Raw genomic sequence first — 17,797 nt, forward strand, 5'->3', positions numbered from 1 at the left:
TTAACTGATAAACTTTGTAGAAAAATCTATTATCTTTTTATCTGTCGTGGCAACGAAAGTTATGTTCATTCAGCTAAAGCCCATCTGCTGAATTGTTTAATTTTTCTTTGTACTGTACATTGGGGGACACTATTATGTTACTTGGCAAAGAATAGTGTCATTATATACCATAGCATTCTTCAAAATGAAAAAGGTCTTCTGCAGTCACGACATAAGCCTAAGACTGAAACCCAGGCTTGTCCGATGTTGCATCTTTTCTATCCTGCTCTATGGAGTAGAGACTCGGTCTCTGACAGAACACCACTCAAAGAGACTAGAAGCATTTGAAATGTGGATTTACAGATGGATGTTACATATAAGCTGGGCTGACAAAATCACAAATGAGGAGGGGCTAAGCCGCCTGGGAAAGCCAAGGGAAATCATCAAAGCAATTAAAAAGAGAAAGCTAGAATATCTTGGGCACGTGATGCAACACCCAGAAAAATACGGCATCCTTCACTTATTCCTTCAGGGAAAGATTAAAGGCAAATGAGGTCCAGGCAGAAGAAGAACATCATGGCTTCAAAACCGAAGGGACTGGCTTGGACAAAACTCAGCAGCACTTTTTCATGCAGCTGTTGACAAAAATAGGATTGCCAACATGATCGCCAACGTCCGAAGATGGATATGGCACAAGAAGAAGTAAATATGATAGTATTGTAAGTAACTCCATGGCCCTCTCCCTGTAACTCCCCAGGACCCAAAAAAAACCCTCATGGCATGTTTTGAAGAAGGCTTGATGTCAGCTTCCTGTGTTTGAAGAACAGTCATTTAAAATTTGCATTAAAGAGACATAATTGTGGGATTATTTGATGATATGAAGGGGGGTTTTTTTCTCCTCAAAAGTGGAATGTGCTATTTTGGTCACTAGCTAAAAAGCTGACAGAGTACTGGAAGAGCGCTGGAAGAATGGAGATATCAGATCTTATAGTCCAACGTTAAGTATTCATAATGTGTGTCCTGTAGATGGCCCTGAGGGTGTGAACAAGCAATCTTTCTTTGGCCTAAAGCTGAAAGAAACTGAACACTATAGATCAAAGAGACAATTAGACATATGGAGGAGGGGGAAATTGGCAAGAGTGTTATGAAACATTCCATCAAACATGCGTTGATCGCTAAAACATGTAGACAATAGACTTTAATCTGCACACAAAACAGGTACCGATAATTGTAAATGCATAAAACAAGATTACGTACCTTGCCTTACATAATTGCAGGTTCTTTCTAGTATTTAGAATTGTGTCCTAAAAGATATGTAATTGGGCTTAGTTAAAAATCCTTTGCAGTAGCTACATTATCTTATATTAGGGTTGATTGTAAAAGGATACTATGGCTTCCCCGATCTGTTATACCATCCAGGTGTCTACAAGCTAGATTCCAATTCCTACAGTTTTCCAGCCAGTGTGCCAGGCCTGTCTCCATTCAAAGCAAGCATGTATCAAAATAGAACCCCATCGAGATCTGGCTGACACAGTGCGGCATTTGGTTATGGGGAATGGGCAAAAAAAGGGGGGATTGCAATTCAAGACATCAAGAGAATATCAGGTTGGGGAAATAGTGACTGCGATATAATCATTAGTGGCAATATGTGATACAGTATCCTAAGCTAAACAAAAATGTTTATAGAGAGGTGATATGCATACATAAAAATGAAAAAGGGTTTATAAACAGTGTGCAAATGAGATGTTTTGATTAATTCAAATTTTCAGTGACTTACAGGCCCACTTCCCACCACCATTTTGTCTTCAGTACTAACTGCACATTTATGAAAGAATGTCATATGTCCAACAAGATTATGGCCCGTTAAAATTTATTCTATCATGGATTCACTACAACGTGATCTTTTAGTGCTTATTTGAAAACAAAACAAAACATCACCTTACTAAAATTGATAAACATGTAAACAGGTCTTCTTTTGGGCTAGAGCCAGAGGTTAGTGCTGCCCTCACTTCTGAATTATTCCAAAAACCATTCTAAAAAAAGCAAATATTTGCGTTAATGAGAGTTGGCGCCATTGGTCAGTGTGGCTTAGGGGCATCATATGCTCTTCCTCTCATACATCTTCACACTTTAGATGATGATATACTTTGATGACATATTTGCTTTAGAGGCTCTCAATTTCTGTTGTTCAGCTTTAGGCTCACTCTTCGATTCTCTGTTCTCTCCCAGTGTTATTTTATTTTATTTATTTAGTTAATTAGTTAGTTTGTCAAACATGTACGAGATAACAGGTATAAGTATAAACATGGACATGACCACAGGGAATGGGTACGAATAAATGGAGACAATAGGACAGAGACGGTAGGCATGCTCCAGAGTTTAGAACGGCCCCTACTCTAATACTCTTCCAGAAGGCCCTGAAGTCCTGGTTCTGCTAGCAGGCCTGGGGAACTCAAGTCACTTCTGGTTTGCTCGTTGGGCCATTTTTTGCTCTCCGGAGCCTTCAGGGAAACCTCCTGCAGGCTCCTGAAGGCTTCAGGGGGCAAAAAACGGCTCTACAAGCAAACCGAAAGTCTGTTCCCAAACTTTCAGTTTGCCCATAGGGCCAGTTTGATTTAATTTGATTTGATTTATTGCATTTCTATGCCGCCCTATTCCCAGAGGGACTCAGGGCGGCTCACAAACCAAAGTAAGGGGGGGGGGATACAAACAGGAGGAAAAAAACAACGGACAACAACTACAACAATTTAAAAACAATCAACAAGCACACAATTCGAGCGGGGACGGGAACTCGTCAGCCCCAAGCCTGCCGACACAGCCAGGTTTTAAGGGCTTTGCGGAAAGCCTGAAGGGTGGTGAGGGTCCGAATCTCCACGGGGAGCTCGTTCCAGAGGGCCGGAGCAGCCACAGAGAAGGCCCTCCTCCGGGTGGTAGCCAATCGGCATTGGCCGGTAGATGGAATTCGGAGGAGGCCTAGTCTGTGGGATCTAATAGGTCTATTGGAGATAATTGGCAGCAGGCGGTCTCTCAAGTACCCAGGTCCAATACCATGAAGGGCTCTAGAGCGCGAAAAACAACCTTAAAAGAAGGCCAAAGTCAGCTGGCCAGCATGTGCATGCGCGTTGGAGCTGACAGGGCAATGCCCTATCAACGCCCTCGCGTGCCCTAACAAATGTCTCCGCATGCCACCTGTGCCATAGGTTCGCCATCACGGGACTAGCACATATGTGCAAGGGGAACCTTTACCTTTATGTAATAGCAATGACAGTAAAGTTAAATGCTTAGAAAAAAAAAAGAATTACTGAGCTTAGATGTAATTGTGTTGCATACTATGTATGATTAGAACAGAGGGAAAATGTTTAGAATGTTCTGTGCAGCCAGAAGAAAAAAAGATTTCATGCCTTTAACTGTTCTTGCTGTGGTTGTGCTGGGACCGAAGAGGGCATTTTAGGACATGATCTAAACAGTTAGTGAATAGTTGAGCTGGCAAACGATTCCCAAAGACCACTGCCAGCTGGAATGTCTTCAGAAGATCTTTGGAGATTCAGCTGCACACTCATAGCACCAATGTCTTGCTTTTACAAGCATAAATGAAGTAAAACACAAAACGGCAAACAAAATGTTCTTCTTACAGCAAAGGACTTGTGAAGAGAGCTGGCCCCACTCCTAGCCATTGCAGCCAGAACTTATGATCTGGCTTCTGAAGTATGCAACCAATTTCTAAGCACAGAAATGCATTGTCTTCTGCATCCTGTACTCCCACAGGGTCTAGGACAGGGCTGTCAAACTTGATTTCAAGTTTGTTGTACATAAGATCCATTAGATTGAGTGACAGGCTTTCAATCTAATCTTCCAATCCTTCCATTAACCCCCCTGTCCTGTCAGAGCTGAAGCTTCTTCTGATGAGAAGCGAAATGTTGACTCCTGAAAAAGCACCGTTGGGAGGCTCTTGAGAACATTCCCAAATACAGAAGTGCTCCAGAGATGTTGTTGGGCTTCAACTCCTGTTAATCCGCCACCAGCAATGAACCAGGATTAGAGGTTACCTAACTGTGCAGAAAAATGCAACACACTTTTTTCCCCCCCAAATATGTTTTATTTTCATTTTCATTTTCATTTCATACAGTCACATATATACTGTGCATGACCGGGGCCATATAACATTGAGCAATAAACACAGCCATCCTTGTCAAAAATACTCCCCAAAATACAAACCCAATATACCACTTCAACCCTCCATACACCCTTTCTTTCACCCCCCTCCAACTTTCCTTTCTCCCCTCCAACATTCCCCTCTCCTACTTCCCCTCCCCCTCTATCACTCCTTTCTCCCAATACACTCCCTCCCTTCCATCTCACCCTCCTTCCGATCCTCTCTCCCACCCTCTCTACCCCTCTTTCTTCTTTCCCTCTGCTCCTCCCTTCGGTGTATTTCTACTATCTATCAATATATTCAGCTTCTTATTTTTACACTAGAATTAAAAAGGCAACAGTATACAAGTGCAATCATATTACTTTAAAATCTGGCACATACTATATTTCCCCCCTCCCCCCCCTCCCCCTATGATCCCACCTCCCTTCCCCCCCCCCCCGACTTCCCAGAGCCCATACACGGTATAGCTTTTTATCAAACACAGTCTAAGATATATTAAAGCCAAAGAAATTAAAAAAAAAAAAAGGAAAAAGAAAAAAGAAAGAGAAAAAAAAATCAGTAAAATCTCTGCGTTGAACTCAGCTTCAACGCAACACACTTTGAAGTATCTCTGGAGGCATCCACAGAGGTGAGAAGTCAAGAAAAGTCAGGATGGGGACGATGAGAGTCACCATTCTGATAATTTTGCCCCCCTCCCCAAACCTTGCTTGGGGCTTCATGCGAGAGTTAATGATTGCAGATTAAAGTGTGGATGAGGAAATCAGGATGAGTCGATTAAAGGTAATCCTCAATTGACATTTCATTTAGCGACCATTCAAACGGGGGGGGGGGGAAGCGACATATGACCGTTTTTCACACTTAAAGACCATTGCAACATCCCGATGGTCATGGGATCAAAATTCAGGCCGTTGACAACTGACCCATGCTTATGACGGCCGTAGTGTCCCAGGGTCATATGATTACCTTTTCTAACCTTGAGACAAGCAAAATAATGAGGAAGCCAGATCCACTTCGCAACTGTGTTACTAACAGCTGCAGCGTTTCTCTTAACAACTGCGGCAAAAGGTCGTAAAATGCGGCAAAACTCGCTTAACCAATGTGTCACTTAAGTATCAGAAATTCTGGGCCCGGTTGTAGTTGTAACTCAAGGACTATCTGTACTGTAATACCCCAAATGGGCTTTTTGTTCAAGAGGCAACCAGCAGAAGCTTCTTCGATGAGAAGCGAAACGTCCTCAAAGAAAAAGCAGAAAGTCCAGTTGCCTCTTGGAAAAAAAAAGCACCTTTGAGACAACCACGACCTGGATGACCGAGGATCTCCATAGACATTTTAGCTATCTGTCCTGTAAACTTAAAACCAAATGCGAGAGATTAGATCAGAGGTGGGGAAGGATGACCCTTTTATAACTTGTGGACTTCAACTCCCAGAATTCCAGAGGCAGCATGGCTGGCACAGGAATTCTGGGAGTTGAAGTCCACTAGTCATAAAAGTCGTTTCCCCACCCCTGGATTAGACCTCATAGAGTACAGAACCCCCTTTAGAGATGGAAAGGGACCCTGGAGGTCTTCTAGTCCAACCGCATGTTCAAGACCTGCTACCAGACCTAGGTGGGTAGCTGCATATTTTCATAAGCCCCCGACGCAAAGCGGGATGTACCCAACCCACTCAGCCCGTTCACCCCTCCCTGTGCCAACCTCTCCCCGCCCCTTCACGAAGAGACGCTGCAAACGACCCTCCTCTTTAACCAATCAGAGAGACGCAGCTTTTCCGCCCCGCCCCTCGGGCGCCCTCCGAGCACGGCCCCGCCCCTACACAAAGAGACGCTGCAAACGACCCTCCTCTTTAACCAATCAGAGAGACGCAGCTTTTCCGCCTCGGTTGCCCTCCGAAAGGGGCAAAACCGCCTGAGGGGCCTGGCCTAGCGGCAAAAGCGCCTTTTCTCCACAGGCAGGTCTCGCTGTGGGTCGAGGCGACCCCGGGGGTGGAGGAAAGCGACGGAAGAGGCGGGGAGAAGCTAGCGGGCACCCGGGAGAAAGGTAGGGGAGCCGAGAGAGAGAGACAGCAACAGTGAGGGGTTCCCCGGATAAGCCTCGCCCTTAAAACGCAAGAGCGCCCTTCCTGCCGCCTCCTTTGAGGCGGGGAGTGGGCTGAGTGGAGCGAGCCTCCTCGAAAGCGGCACCTGCTTCTTCCCAGCGTGCCAATATGTAGGACGCATATCTCATATTCCCATAGAGCAGGGATCGCGGGGAACGACAGACCTGCGGACTGCAACTCCCAGAATTCCTCGCCCGGCCGTTCTTACTGAGCCCCAGCTATTCCTGCGGGCTTGGGAATTCTGGGAGTTGAAGTCCAGAAATAAAAAAACATGGAGGATTAGCCTTCCCCACCTCTGCTGTGTAGAGCAACGTTGTGGGACGCTGCTGTTGAGTTAAAATTGGGCCCAGGAACGATTACTCTGCAAAACAAATAATTCCCTCAACACTGTCAAACTATTCACTGTATTACTATCACTATTACAAAACAATACAATAATACAATACAATAGCAGAGTTGGAAGGGACCTTGGAGGTCTTCTAGTCCAACCCCTTGCCTAGGCAGGAAACCCTATACCATTTCAGACAAATGACTATCCAACATCTTAAAGACTTCCAGTGTTGAGGCATTCACAACTTCTAGAGCAAGCTGTTCCATTGATTAATTGTTCTAACTGTCAGGAAATTTCGCCTCAGTTCTAAGTTGCTTCTCTCCTTGATTAGTTTCCACCCATTGCTTCTTGTTCTGCCCTCAGGTGCCTTGGAGAATAGCTTGACTCCCTCTTCTTTGTGGCAACCCCTGAGATATTGGAACACTGCTATCATGTCTCCCCTAGTCCTTCTTTTCATTAAACTAGACATACCCAAGTTTCTGCAACCATTCTTCATATGTTTTAGTCTCCAGTCCCCTAATCATCTTTGTTGCTCTTCTCTGCACTCTTTCTAGAGTCTCAACACCTTTTTTACATCGTGGCGACCAAAACTGGATGCAGGATTCCAAGTGTGGCCTTATCAAGGCATTATAAAGTGGTATTAACACTTCACCAGATCTTGATTCTATCCCTCTGTTGATGCAGCCTAGAACTGTGTTGGCTTTTTTGGCAGCTGCTGCACACGGCTGGCTCCTATTTAAATGGTTGTCCACTAGGATTCCAAGATCCCTCTCACGGTTACTACTATGGAGCAAGGTACCACCTATACTGTACCTGTGCATTTCGTTTTTCTTGCCTAAATGTAGAACTTTACTCTTTTCACCATTGAATTTCATTTTATTAGATAGTGCCCAATGTTCAAGTTTGTCAAGATCCTTCTGTATCTTAAGCCTGGAGTCTTGGCTATTCCTGCCAGCTTGATGTCACCTGCAAATTTGATGAATTCCCCATTTATTCCCTCATCCAAATCATTGATGAACATGTTGAAGAGTACTGGGCCTAAAACAGAGCCTTGGGGTACTCCACTGCATACTTCCCTCCATGTAGATGCAGTTCCATTGAGGACTACACATTGAGTGTGGTTGGTCAGCCAGTTACGAATCCATCTGGTGGTGATGCTGTCCAACCCACATTCTTCAACTTTATCTAGGTGTAGGTTATGGTCTACCTTATCAAATGCCTTACTGAAGTCCAAGTAAACTATATCGACGGCATTCCTCTGGTCCACTAATTTTGCCACTTTGTCAAAGAATGCAATAAGATTAATCTGGCATAATCTGTTTTTGACAAACCCATGTTGGCTTTTGGCTATTACTTTGTTTACTTCTAGGTGTTTGCTAATTTGTTGCTTGATTATCTTTTCCAGAATCTTCCCTGGTATTGAGGTCAGGCTGATAGGTCTATAGTTTCCTGGATCTATTTTTTTTCCCCTTTTTTGAAGATGGGACCCACACCAGCTCTTTTCCAGTCCTCTGGCAGTTCCCCGGTGCTCCAGGATCTCTGAAAGATATAGTTCAATGGTTCTGAGATCTCATCTGCCAGTTCCTTCAGAACCCTGGGGTGTAATCCGTCCGGTCCTGGTGATTTGAACTCATCTAGGGTAGACAGGTGCTTACTTACCATTTTCTTCCCTATTTCAACTTGTGTTCCTAATCCGATTTTTGTGGTGCTGTTTTTGATAGGTTGGACTGTTTTATCCCTTTGTGTAAAGACAGATGCAAAAAAATGAGTTAAGTAGTTCTGCTTTCTCCCTGTTGCTTGTCACCTTCTTGCCACTTTCTCCCAGCAATGGACCAATTGTTTCCTTAACCTTTTTCTTGTTTTTAACATGTTATTTTTTTTGTGTGTGTAGGATACTCACATTTGTGGGTTTTGAGGTTTGCTAGAACCACGGACGAAACATGGATTCTACTCCAGTAGATACTTTGGCCTCTTCAACAGAAAATAAGACTCAGGTTGGTCCTTTCTTCTCTGCAAAGATTCATTTCTGCTGTGGGTCAAAGATTGATCAACCTTTCTTGCTATGTTGTGTCACACAATTGTAATTGTATTTTATCAGCAATATAATAATACATGATTGTTATCTTAACTCTAAATCAGGGGTCAGCAACCTTAAACACTCAAAGAGCCACAAAGATCCTAACCAAGTTCAATTCTGGAGCCAACCGGAAGTCCTATTCCCCCACCATAGAGTCTCCTCCTAGCACAGCTTCCTTTTTCCTCTACCTATCCTAACTGAAATGCCTATCAATTGTGGAGCCGACCGGCGACAGGGAGCTGCAGCAGAGGGATGAAAGAGCCACATGCAGCTCCAGAGGAAGACCCCTGCTCTAAATCGAACTATTTTTTCCCAAACTTTTAACTTTTTAAAATTTACTTATTTTATGATATTTTAATAATATTCAACTGAAGAAATGATCAACTAAATCATAGATCATAATGCTCTGCACATTCAAGAATTTTATGTTTTGGCATAGGAAAAAAACACTCAATATTTTTATTTTTTGTAGCTCAACATGCTGTTCTCATACTATTATTTATTTAGGTTTTTATTTCCAGAATCTACTCAGTTATCCAAGAAGACTCACTGGGGCAGAGATTGAAAATATCAATCAACGGTGTAAAGAAGAAAGCTTCTGGTACAGAGGTATATTTTTTTGTTCTGGATACAAAAAGAAACATAATTGTATATTTGCTTGCATTCCTTTGTTCTACTATTGTCAAGTCCACCTAAGGATTGCTAATATTTGGAATTAAGAACATGTTTCCTTCAAAGACCATATTCCTATTTGATAGGGGCTGTAAATTTTCATGCCTTTTATTTATTTATTTCATAGATAACTGCTACAGTCTGGTAAGACTCTCAGTAATTTGCAAGCAATAAAAATATCCTTTGCACTTTTTAAAAAATTGAAACAACCAAAATTACTCCCTGAAAATAATTTGAAAACCCCAAATGAGATGAATAATAACTTTAGTTTACTATACTCAACCATAATTACATACAGGTATGCATGCAGTTATTCTTCCTCTCCACAGCCGTATTCCTGTATAAACATCTGTCTTCCAGCATTGTCCCCTTTGAATCTCTGACTCCCAGTAATATGAGTATCCTTCCATATTTCACAGGATTTAAATCCCAAACCAAGATTACATTCCAATAATGATATTTTCAGTGACTGCATTTGGAGACATATTGTCATTATCATTATAAGAAATTATGTTAGATTTAAGCAATCTATTCTACCCCACTTCCCACCACCTCACCCAGTTTCAATCCTACATCAGTCTAGCTTCTCTGTACATCTGATGAAGTGAGCTGCCACCCACACAAGCATATGCTTTTTAATTACATTTGTTAATCAGACCCCCTACTTTTTCACAACTCCAGTGGGACCGCAAGATTAGAAACATTTGCTTCAATTTTTAATTAACCATAGCTTATTCTTACTTTAAAAGGTAATTTATTTAAACTATTTTTCATTGTCTAAAGATTGCAGTTGATTTGTTTCAGCAGGCTATACCTAAGACTAGTCTCGGTTCAGATATAAACATTACAAAAAACCAAACTGGAAAGAAATGTCTCAAATCTCTTTGCGGTCATATTTGTAGAAGAAAAAGATGACTCAGGGCCTTATCTAACTCATTTCCATAAAAAGAAGTTGTAATTACTATCCCCACTGAAATCAGTGATGAATTTGGATGGTTTTTTGGTCATTTTTCTAAGTAGAGCAGTATTTCTCAACTTTGGCAAATTTAAGACATATGGGCTTCAAGTCCCACAATTCCCCAGCTTGCATGAAGTTCCCACATCTAAAAATTCCGAACTTTTAGGAACATCGAATCAGAGGGAGATATTGCTTCCAGATGCTTACCAAATCGTCCCTTCATGATAGCAATAGCACTTAGACTTATATACCACTTCACGATGCTTTACAGCCCACTCTAAACTGTTTACAGAGTCTAGCATACTGCTCCCAACAATCTGGGGCCTCATTTTATCCACCTCGGAAGGAGGGAAAGCTGAGTCAATCTTGAGCCGGTCAGGATTGAACTCCTGACAGTCGGCAGAATTAGCCTGCAATACTGCTTTCTAACCACTGTGCCACCACTGGATGCAGACAACCAGATGAAAACTTCTTAATATTAGTTTACTAAATTACTTTTATAAACTGGGCACCTATCATTAGCAAATTCAGAAAAAGCCACAATATTATGAAGTTTCATCTGCTTCCCTGGGAGTGGAGGCTCATGGGAATGAAGACCCAGATTGAAACTGTTCATTGCAATGTTTGTTTACAGCTCTTCCTCTTTCTCTTGGAAGTATGCTGATTGCTCAAGGACTAATTAGTAAAGGTAAGTAGATTTTTTAAAATTAAAAATAAGCGGTGAATTTTGAAAAATGCTCAGCTGCTGACCATTTCCATAGAATAAGTATTGGGAGAAAATGCCTAATCTATATAACAATGGAATTAAAAAACTGGACATATACAAATTTTATATGCAGAATATGTGAAATCTGTGCATATTTGTCTCGTGATTAAGAGGAACCTCATGTCTTTCAGAGGCACTTCTTAATATCAGTCATGAAATAATGACTTCTGCAGTGAATCTATCACTTAAGATTTCCAATTGCCTGTATTATTGCCTTCAACAGTTAGCAGAAGCAGAAGAGGTTTTTCAGGAATAAAATATATGCCATTTTTTATTTTTTATTTCATGTCCATGTTTAATCTGGAAAAAAAAGTGTTTTGGAAAGTAACAATTTAAGTACCATCCCTTCAATGTTTGTCTACAGGAATCATTGTAATGTTAGTTTGAAATATTTCCTTTTATCTTTTCCGTGAAAAATGTTTCATTATGTTAGTCATTAACAATCTAAAATTTTGTTTTCTTTCTTACAAATGCACATTACAGTTGGACTTCCAGCTTAATAAATGTGTTTAAGTGGCAATATTTCTCATGCCTTGACTTTTGATCAATTGTGACAGCTATTGCAACTAGAAGAGGCAAAGTGTACTTTTTTAATGCATTAGTCAAGCAAGGTTGGTTTTGGATTAGAGCAATTTTGCTTTTTCCAGTTTTAGTTTAGAGCAGTTTTGATTTTTAAAGTGGCCTACATATATTCCTTGACTTATGACCTAATTGAGAGGAATTATGGTTGTAAATTGTTGCTGTCATTCAGCAAGTCACCATGTGACTGCATCTGATTTTATGACCTTTCCTGACGATCATTAAGCAAACTCATTTTTATCCAATGGATGTTTTTTTTGCCAGAAACTAACAAAACCTGATGGTACAAACCAGTGGTGGGTTTCAAAAATTGTTCGAACCTACTCTGTGGTTGTGGCCTCCTTTGTGGGAGTGGCTTGCCGCCCATGTGACCGGATGAGAGTAGCTTGCCGCCCATGTGACCGGATATGAAGATGCCGACAACACTTGTCAGAACCACCTTAAATTACCTCACACACAGCACTGGCATGCATAAGAATATGATGTAAACTTGTTTTTTAAAAGGCATCTTTGGTTTGCGTTAAAACAACTTCAACACACGCAATGTTCTGATTGCACCACAAACGCAGTAGTCATCCTTACCTTTCACAGAGGCACTGAGTTTTATAAATATGAGCATGATAGTGTAGAATAATCATATCCAAGGACCAGTGGTGGGTTTCAAAAACTTTTGGAACTTCTTCTGTAGGTGTGGCCTGCTTTCCGGGTCCACTGGTGGAACCTCTTCTAACCGGTTCGGTAGATTTGATGAACCAGTTCTACCAAATAGGTGCAAACTGGTAGGCACCCACCTCTGGTACAAACATAGTTGATCTGTGAACCAGATCAAGAGTTCTCTCTAATAAAATGCGCAAACCTGGTATATTATATATTTCCTCTTGGCCTAAAAACCATTTCTTAAAAACCATTTCTTTTTCTAGGGATTATCAAGACTGCTTCTTTGAATACAGTAGTGGGTAAGTTTTGAAAGACTGTGAAGTTACAGAAGGAAAACAGGAAAAGGGCTCAATCTATAATTAGCAAAATGAACATCTACCCTGTTTCCCTGAAAATAAGACTTCCCCAGATAATAAGCCCAATATGGCTTTTGAGCGCATGCACTAAAATAAGCCCACCCCGAAAATATTGCAACCCAGCAGCAGCCATGAGGTGACCACGCTCGCTGCCTCCTGCACCTCAAAAATAAGACCTCCCCGAAAATAAGGCCAAGCGCTTATTTCAGGAGTCAAAAGAAGATAAGACCCTGTCTTATTTTCAGGGAAACACGGTATCTGTCATAGGCAGTGTTACCCAACCTTGGCAACTTTAAGATGACTATGGCTGGCTGGCGAATTCTGGGAGTTGAAGTCTTAAAAGTTGCTGAGCTTGAGAAACATTGTTCCTATATTTGCACTTGAACATAAAGCATGTGGAGAATGCACATATCAGCCCTTCAGGAAAGGCCTAGTCAGGAAACAGATCAAAGATGCCAGAAATGCCATCGTTGTTATAGGATATAGTAACCGAAGCTTGAAAACTGACCAAGTCCTGAGCAAGTTTTCCCTCTGTCTGTCTTACACCAAACTGAATCAAGACAGGATTATTTTGAGTTACTTTCTCGCACCTTTTCCTTCCCACCCAGTGAATTGTCTTTTCTTTGCCCAACCAATTCCTGCGTTCAAGTTTTATATTCCTTTTATGATCCCAAGAGAACTTAAAAACATTGAAATTTTAGCAGATTGTATACAGGCAGTCCTCATCTTACAGCCACAGTTGAGCCACAAATTTCTGTTGCTAAGTAAGACAGTGGTTAAAAAAGCTTTGTCCCACTTTATGGCCTTTCCTGCCACAGTTGTTGAATCTGAACCTTGCAGTTGTTCAGTTAGCAACACGGTTGTTAAGTGAATCCGGCTTTCCCATTGGCTTTGTTGATCGGAAGGTTGCAAAAGGGGATCGCATGAGCCCTTCAATGTCATAAATATGAGTCAGTTGCCAAGTATCTGAATTTTATTTTATTTTTAATTAAAAGAATTTTTATTTTTTAAAGATAAACTTACACAAAGAAAACATAAAAACCCCAGCATGTCGGTTGGTTACAAAACTTGTGCACCTCCCCATAGTCCTCACTTAGTTTATATAAAGTCTCATATTATCAATCTAATATATATTATCATTATTAATCTTTTATTTGACTATAACTATTATTCCTTCATTTTATACAAGATATTCTAAATTTTGAATTAATTTATATTATAACAATTAATCCTAAATCCATCCAATAATAGTACATCTTTATATTATATTCCGTGTCATTCCATTGTCCTTGTATTGCAAAATTCTCAGTCGTATTTCATTTCCATATTTTTTTTTTTTTTGTCTAACCATTGGTAAAATAAATCCCATATCTTATAAAATTGTTTTATCTTCTTGTTCTCTAATTTCAAATGTCAATATACTCATTTCAGCACATTCCATTATTTTATGAATAAGGTCCTCCTGCGTTGGTATTTTCTCATTTTTCCAGTTTTTTAGCAAATACAATTCTGGCTGCTGTTAACACATTTACTCAAGTATCTGAATTTTGATCACATGACCATGGGGATGATGAGTGCAAAAAAGAGTTTTTCAGTCACCTTTTTCAGTGCCGTTGTGTAACTGAACGGTCGCTGAACAAGCTGTTGGAAGCCAAGAACCACCTGCAAATTTTAAAATAATTGCTATTTTTATAAATTAAGACTCCGTAGCCCATGCTTCTTGCCTATTTCATTAAAAATATGTATAGCCACCGCACCATGGAGGCCTGTTGCTTCGTGCAGTGAGGCTTTAATTGTGAGCAGAATCCAACTTGAACATTAAAAGACAAATGGGCCAAGGCATTTCTAACGCCCACTCTCAAAACGACCATCAATGAAAGACTCTTAAAGCAGATTTCTCACTTTATAGTTCAATGGAGGACAACAACAAAAAAAATATGTGGAAACTTCATCGGAGGTTACTGATGCCGTTGCTTTTCCTTTATAGTGGTTGGTGCTGTGGCGTTTTTTGCTGGGAAAATGTTATATATTGAAAAATGTACGGAGAGTTTTAGAAATCTTCTCGTGCCATTCGGACCGGAACAGAGCAGGTTTGTTTGGAATCCATACTTTCAATGATAATTTGAGGAGGTTTTTTTTTATTAAGTAATCTTTATTAGTTATACATTTTTTTAAGAGTAAAACATACAAATACAAATACAATTTTAAACATACAACCCCCCCCACCCCCCCCGCAGTGACAGTCATTCACAGCCCAACTTTTTTCTTTCCTTCCTCATTGTTAGGTCTCTAAGCCACATCTTCTCATTACAAAGTTCAGGGATCTATTACAATACCCATGTTCACTTTTAACTTTCCCCAGTTCCTGCTGTTCTCCTTGTCGCCCACATATACCATAGGTTCCAGCTAAGGTAATGTTCCGTTTCTCCTTTCTCCCTCAGCCAACCCGTCATTCTGTCCATTTCTGCACATTCATAGATCTTTTTAATTATAGCATCTTCCGACGGTATGGTAGTGGATTTCCAAAATTGTGCATAAGTTATTCTTGCGGCCACAATTATGTGTAGGCTCAAATGCCATATTGAACTGCTCATGTTTTCTGGTTTAATGCTTAGTAGAAGGTTCTCGGGTCTCCATTCCATGTTTGCCCCGGTAACCTCTTTTAACCATTTTTTAATCCTTCTCCAGTATTTCGTGGCCTCAGTACAGGACCACCAAATATGGTAGAATGTGCCATCCTTTCTTCCACATTTCCAACACAATGGAGATAACCCAGGGAACATCTTGGCTAACCTCGTTGGGGGGAAGTGCCACCTATAAACCATCTTGTATATGTTTTCTTTGAATGCTGTAGATATTGTAAGTTTAATGGTCTTACTCCATAGATCCCAGGTTTTTTGTTTTTTTTAAGAGCAGCGTTTCTCAATCTTAGCAGTTTTAAGATGCACGGTTCAATTTCCGGAATTCCTCACAGCCAGCATGCTCTGTTGAAGTCCCACGTTTTAAAGTTGCTGAGGCTGGGAAACACTGCCTTACAGCAATGAGATAGTTCAGATATTTATGTGGATTATGTGTGCTTGCCTTTTGGTCTTTCAGTGAAATTGGAAGAGCATGGCAATAGCATTTAGACTTGTATACCGCTTCACAGTGCAATAGAATAGAATGGAATGGAATGGAATAGAAAAGGAGAAATAGAATAGAATAGAATTCTTTATTGGCCAAGTGTGGTAAGGTACAACACTTAATGATAGTCATAGGTACAAATAAGCCCTACAAACAAACAAACAAATGGTTTCCTGCAAAAGCCCACTTCCCTTTCATTTATTATCATATTTCCTATGGGAGGGGCCATTCACCATTCACCTGTGGCTTTACTCCCAAGTCAACCCTGATTTCTCAGCTGTTCTTTTCTTCTGGCAGCTCTGCACATGCACACACTGGGAACAGGCTCCAGCTGTTCCTCTGCCTCACTGTTCTCTAGCTCTGAAGGCAGCTGAGAACTGCCAGACGCCCTTGGCCCCCTCTCTGCCTCCGATGCGGAGCCCTCATCCGAGCCTTCCCCAGCCTCCAGGACTGGCCCATGCTCCTCCCCAACCTCCTCACTGTCCGATTCTGCCGGCAGCTCCGCTGGCTGCTAACAGGCCACAACACCTATTGTTCAAGTCTGTCAAGATCCCTTCTGAATCTCAAGTCTATCTTACATCTTATTTTATATTTTTGAAAGTAACTATTACACTTTTGACTTATTTGAGCCTGCAGTGACTTCCCTAGTGTGACATTTTGTGTCATATAGTACTGCATTGCATTCAGGAAATTGATAAGCATAGATACAGTGGCTCTTTAGGAGGGTTGGTGGGGGAAAGAATGGAAAATTGACGACTATTATCCCAACAAAATCCCATCATGCCAGAGTGGAGATGAGCTCAGGGTTATTTCCATGCTGTATTGTATGTCTTCAACTCTAATCATAGTACTGATTTGATAAAACTATTCAGAGTGAACAGAGTCAATGTAATAGAAACTTATGTAATGAGTGACAGCCACTTACCTATTACTGCTCAATAAATTTTCTGTTTAAGGGACACTTTTTGTAATTCTAGAAATAAAATTATGATTTTGTAATTTTATCAACACTTTGATTCAATCTTTTTATCTGCTCCTAATGCTTTTAGGAAACATTCTCCTACAGATGATGAAGACAAAGCAAATCCTCAAATGAAAAAAACAGATACTCCTGTTTCTTAAAGCACCTATTATCAAAATTAATATTTTACTCACATTAATGTATCCCCACTCCACGTGAAGACACTGTACAGAATTATAAATACTGGAATAAAATTATTTTTGCATATTAGTAAATCTGGTTATTTTCTCTACAGAGAATTCATATTACTTGTTCATGTTCTGTAAAATTGCCGTGAATGTTGAATTAAAAAATGCTGAAACCTCAGCTGGGAACAGCTGTGTATCAGGTGATTCAAATGATTTGCTGCTCTGCATGTATGTAAAGAAGTGTCTAAGCATTGTGATTGTGGAGTTTGTGGTAACAAATTAATTTTGGCAAGTATGAAATTTGCGGTACACATATGCCTCAATTTACAATGGTTCATTTACCATATTTTTGGAACTATAAGACGCACTAGTGTATAAATACGCACCAAGATTTTGAAGAGGTAAGTAAGAAAAAAAAGTTTTTGTCCTCCCTGACCCCTAGGAGCACTGTAGGCTTCAGCAGGGCTGGGGGGAGGCAAAAACAGCCGCGTTTTTGCAAAATCGTTTCACTTGTTTTCACAAAAATGGGATGCGGAGGCGCAGCTTCGGGAGGCGAAAAATGGCTGTATTCGGTGTATAAGACGCACCAACATTTCCACGCTCTTTTAGGAGGGGAAAAGGTGTGTCTTATACTCTGAAAAATAGGGTAGTAACCAGTGGTGGGTTCCGGATCCTATCACAACCGGTACGCTGCGAAGGGGCCGGGCGTCCATCACGGGCACGGGCATTGCGCACGCATGGGAACCCACCGCCATACAAGGTTCCAGCTGCTTGGCAGAGGTCGTGTAAGTCTACGCTGCGCGCAAATTCCTGGGTTGGCTTAAATACAGGTAAGGAACAAGGGCAGGCGGGTGGGCCTTCTAAAGCACTGTTTCAGTACGGTGGCCGCTGCTCCCAGCTATC

General features: G+C 41.0%; 1 protein-coding gene across 5 annotated transcripts; it reads left to right on the forward strand.

The window, feature by feature from the left end:
* Positions 1-5,948: 5,948 nt before the first annotated feature.
* Positions 5,949-17,072, forward strand: LOC116513141 (OCIA domain-containing protein 1-like). Of its 5 annotated transcripts, none has more exons than XM_032224020.1 (7): positions 5,953-6,079; positions 8,449-8,551; positions 9,156-9,243; positions 10,899-10,952; positions 12,530-12,565; positions 14,610-14,712; positions 16,795-17,072. In XM_032224020.1, exons 2-7 carry the CDS (start codon positions 8,498-8,500, stop codon positions 16,865-16,867), a joined length of 408 nt encoding a protein of 135 aa, XP_032079911.1. In that variant the 5' UTR covers positions 5,953-6,079; positions 8,449-8,497; the 3' UTR covers positions 16,868-17,072. The 5 variants fall into 5 exon arrangements, with proteins under 5 accessions (XP_032079915.1, XP_032079911.1, XP_032079910.1 ...); XM_032224019.1 differs by having other exon boundaries at positions 5,954-6,168; XM_032224023.1 differs by lacking the exon at positions 5,953-6,079 and adding an exon at positions 7,330-7,352.
* The last annotated feature ends 725 nt before the right edge of the window (positions 17,073-17,797 follow it).

This window comes from Thamnophis elegans, chromosome 9 (assembly GCF_009769535.1).
Source record: "Thamnophis elegans isolate rThaEle1 chromosome 9, rThaEle1.pri, whole genome shotgun sequence".
Lineage (NCBI taxonomy): Eukaryota > Metazoa > Chordata > Lepidosauria > Squamata > Colubridae > Thamnophis > Thamnophis elegans.

Excerpts from the sequence above, each read along its gene's own strand:
- LOC116513141 (XM_032224020.1), top strand. The coding sequence starts at position 8,498 with ATGGATTCTACTCCAGTAGATACTTTGGCCTCTTCAACAGAAAATAAG. Across the intron at positions 9,244-10,898 it reads AGAAAGCTTCTGGTACAGAG|CTCTTCCTCTTTCTCTTGGA; the intron begins GTATATTTTTTT and ends GTTTGTTTACAG. Across the intron at positions 10,953-12,529 it reads TCAAGGACTAATTAGTAAAG|GGATTATCAAGACTGCTTCT; the intron begins GTAAGTAGATTT and ends TTCTTTTTCTAG.